Raw genomic sequence first — 1,412 nt, 5'->3', positions numbered from 1 at the left:
ACGCTCATAACCAGTTAAATCCCTACTCCATAAGTCTTCAAAGTTTGAATTCTCCCACAACACCTTCATTTCTTTAACTGAAGCGTATTTGTAATTGCAAACATCGAATAGATGTGAGTAGGTAGAATTGAGAGGGGAAGAATCATGCCAATAATCAGTCCAAAATTTTACTTTTTCTCCATTGTTGACTACCCATTTGAAACAATGATTGTCCCAGATTCTTGTGTTGTATCGACTGGGAATTTTTGACAGGTCGCTAATAAAAGATGACACATTCTTGATGGGTGCCTGTCGAGAAGAGAACAGAGATTCAAGGACCATGTCCCCATATTTTCCCGTCAACACCCTAGAAAGCAGCCCTGATCTGTCATGTTTAATTTTCCATAGCCATTTAGACATCAGCACTGTGTTCCTATGGGAGAGGGATGACAAGGCAAGGCCTCCATTTTGTTTAGATTTGCATATAATATCCCAACAGATTGAATGCAATTTCCTGCGGCCTGGGTTAGTCCCATCAGTTTCTCCCCAGTAGAAGGAGCGCCTTAGGAGATCAATCTTGTCGAGAACTCCTTTTGGAATTAAAGCAAGATTCATCCAATAAAGTGGTAAGCTATTGATGACCGATTTAAGTAAGACAGTTCTGCCAGCTTTATTTAGGCACCTCTGCTTCCACTTAGCAAATTTTGTGCGAATTTTCTTTACCAGGGGGAACCAGAATCGAGTTTGTTTCCTCAAAGGGGATAGATCATGGCCTAAGTATTGCATTGGCTAGTCAGCTTTCTCGCATTTGACAGAAGCAGCAAAGTTTATTGCAATGGATGTAGCACCTCTGCTAGAATATAATTTACTCTTCTGGAAATTAACCTTAAGCCCCGAAAGAATTTCAAATAAGATGAGAACTATTCTAACACCTCTGCAAGAATTCCAGGTACTATCCAATAGAATAATCGTGTCATCAGCAAAGAGAATATGCGAAAGGCAAGGACCATTACCTAGAGAAATGCCTTTTAACAGACCCACTTTACAGGCTCTATCAAGTATCAGATGTAGAGCTTCACTGATGAGATTAAAAAGTAGGGGCGACAAAGGGTCGCCCTGTCTTAGGCCACGACCGGTTCTGAATTCTGATGAAGGACTCCCGTTAACCAGGACTGCCATCCGAGTGGTGTGAAAAATGGACTTAAGCCACATTGATCATTTTTCACTGAAGCCAAAGTCCGATAAAACTTGAAATAAAAAGCTCCATTTAACAGAGTCGAAAGCTTTTTCAAAGTCAACCTTAAAGATCATGCCCTCGACAACCCCTCTTCCTAGGCTATGAACAACTTCGTTGACAATAACCAGACTTTCCGATATGTTGCGACCTTTGATAAAGGCAAATTGTTCCTCAGAGATTAAACGGTCTAAAACCT

General features: G+C 40.9%; 1 protein-coding gene across 1 annotated transcript; it reads right to left on the bottom strand.

The window, feature by feature from the left end:
- Positions 1–768: 768 nt before the first annotated feature.
- Positions 769–1,158, bottom strand: LOC108226268 (uncharacterized mitochondrial protein AtMg01250-like). The gene has a single exon (XM_017401212.1). The coding sequence runs from the start codon at positions 1,156–1,158 to the stop codon at positions 769–771; it is 390 nt and encodes a 129-aa protein (XP_017256701.1).
- Positions 1,159–1,412: the final 254 nt, after the last annotated feature.

This window comes from Daucus carota, chromosome 6 (genome assembly GCF_001625215.2).
Source record: "Daucus carota subsp. sativus chromosome 6, DH1 v3.0, whole genome shotgun sequence".
NCBI lineage: Eukaryota > Viridiplantae > Streptophyta > Magnoliopsida > Apiales > Apiaceae > Daucus > Daucus carota.
Note: the sequence above shows the minus strand (reverse complement) of the source record. Positions and strands in the feature narration are given on the sequence as shown.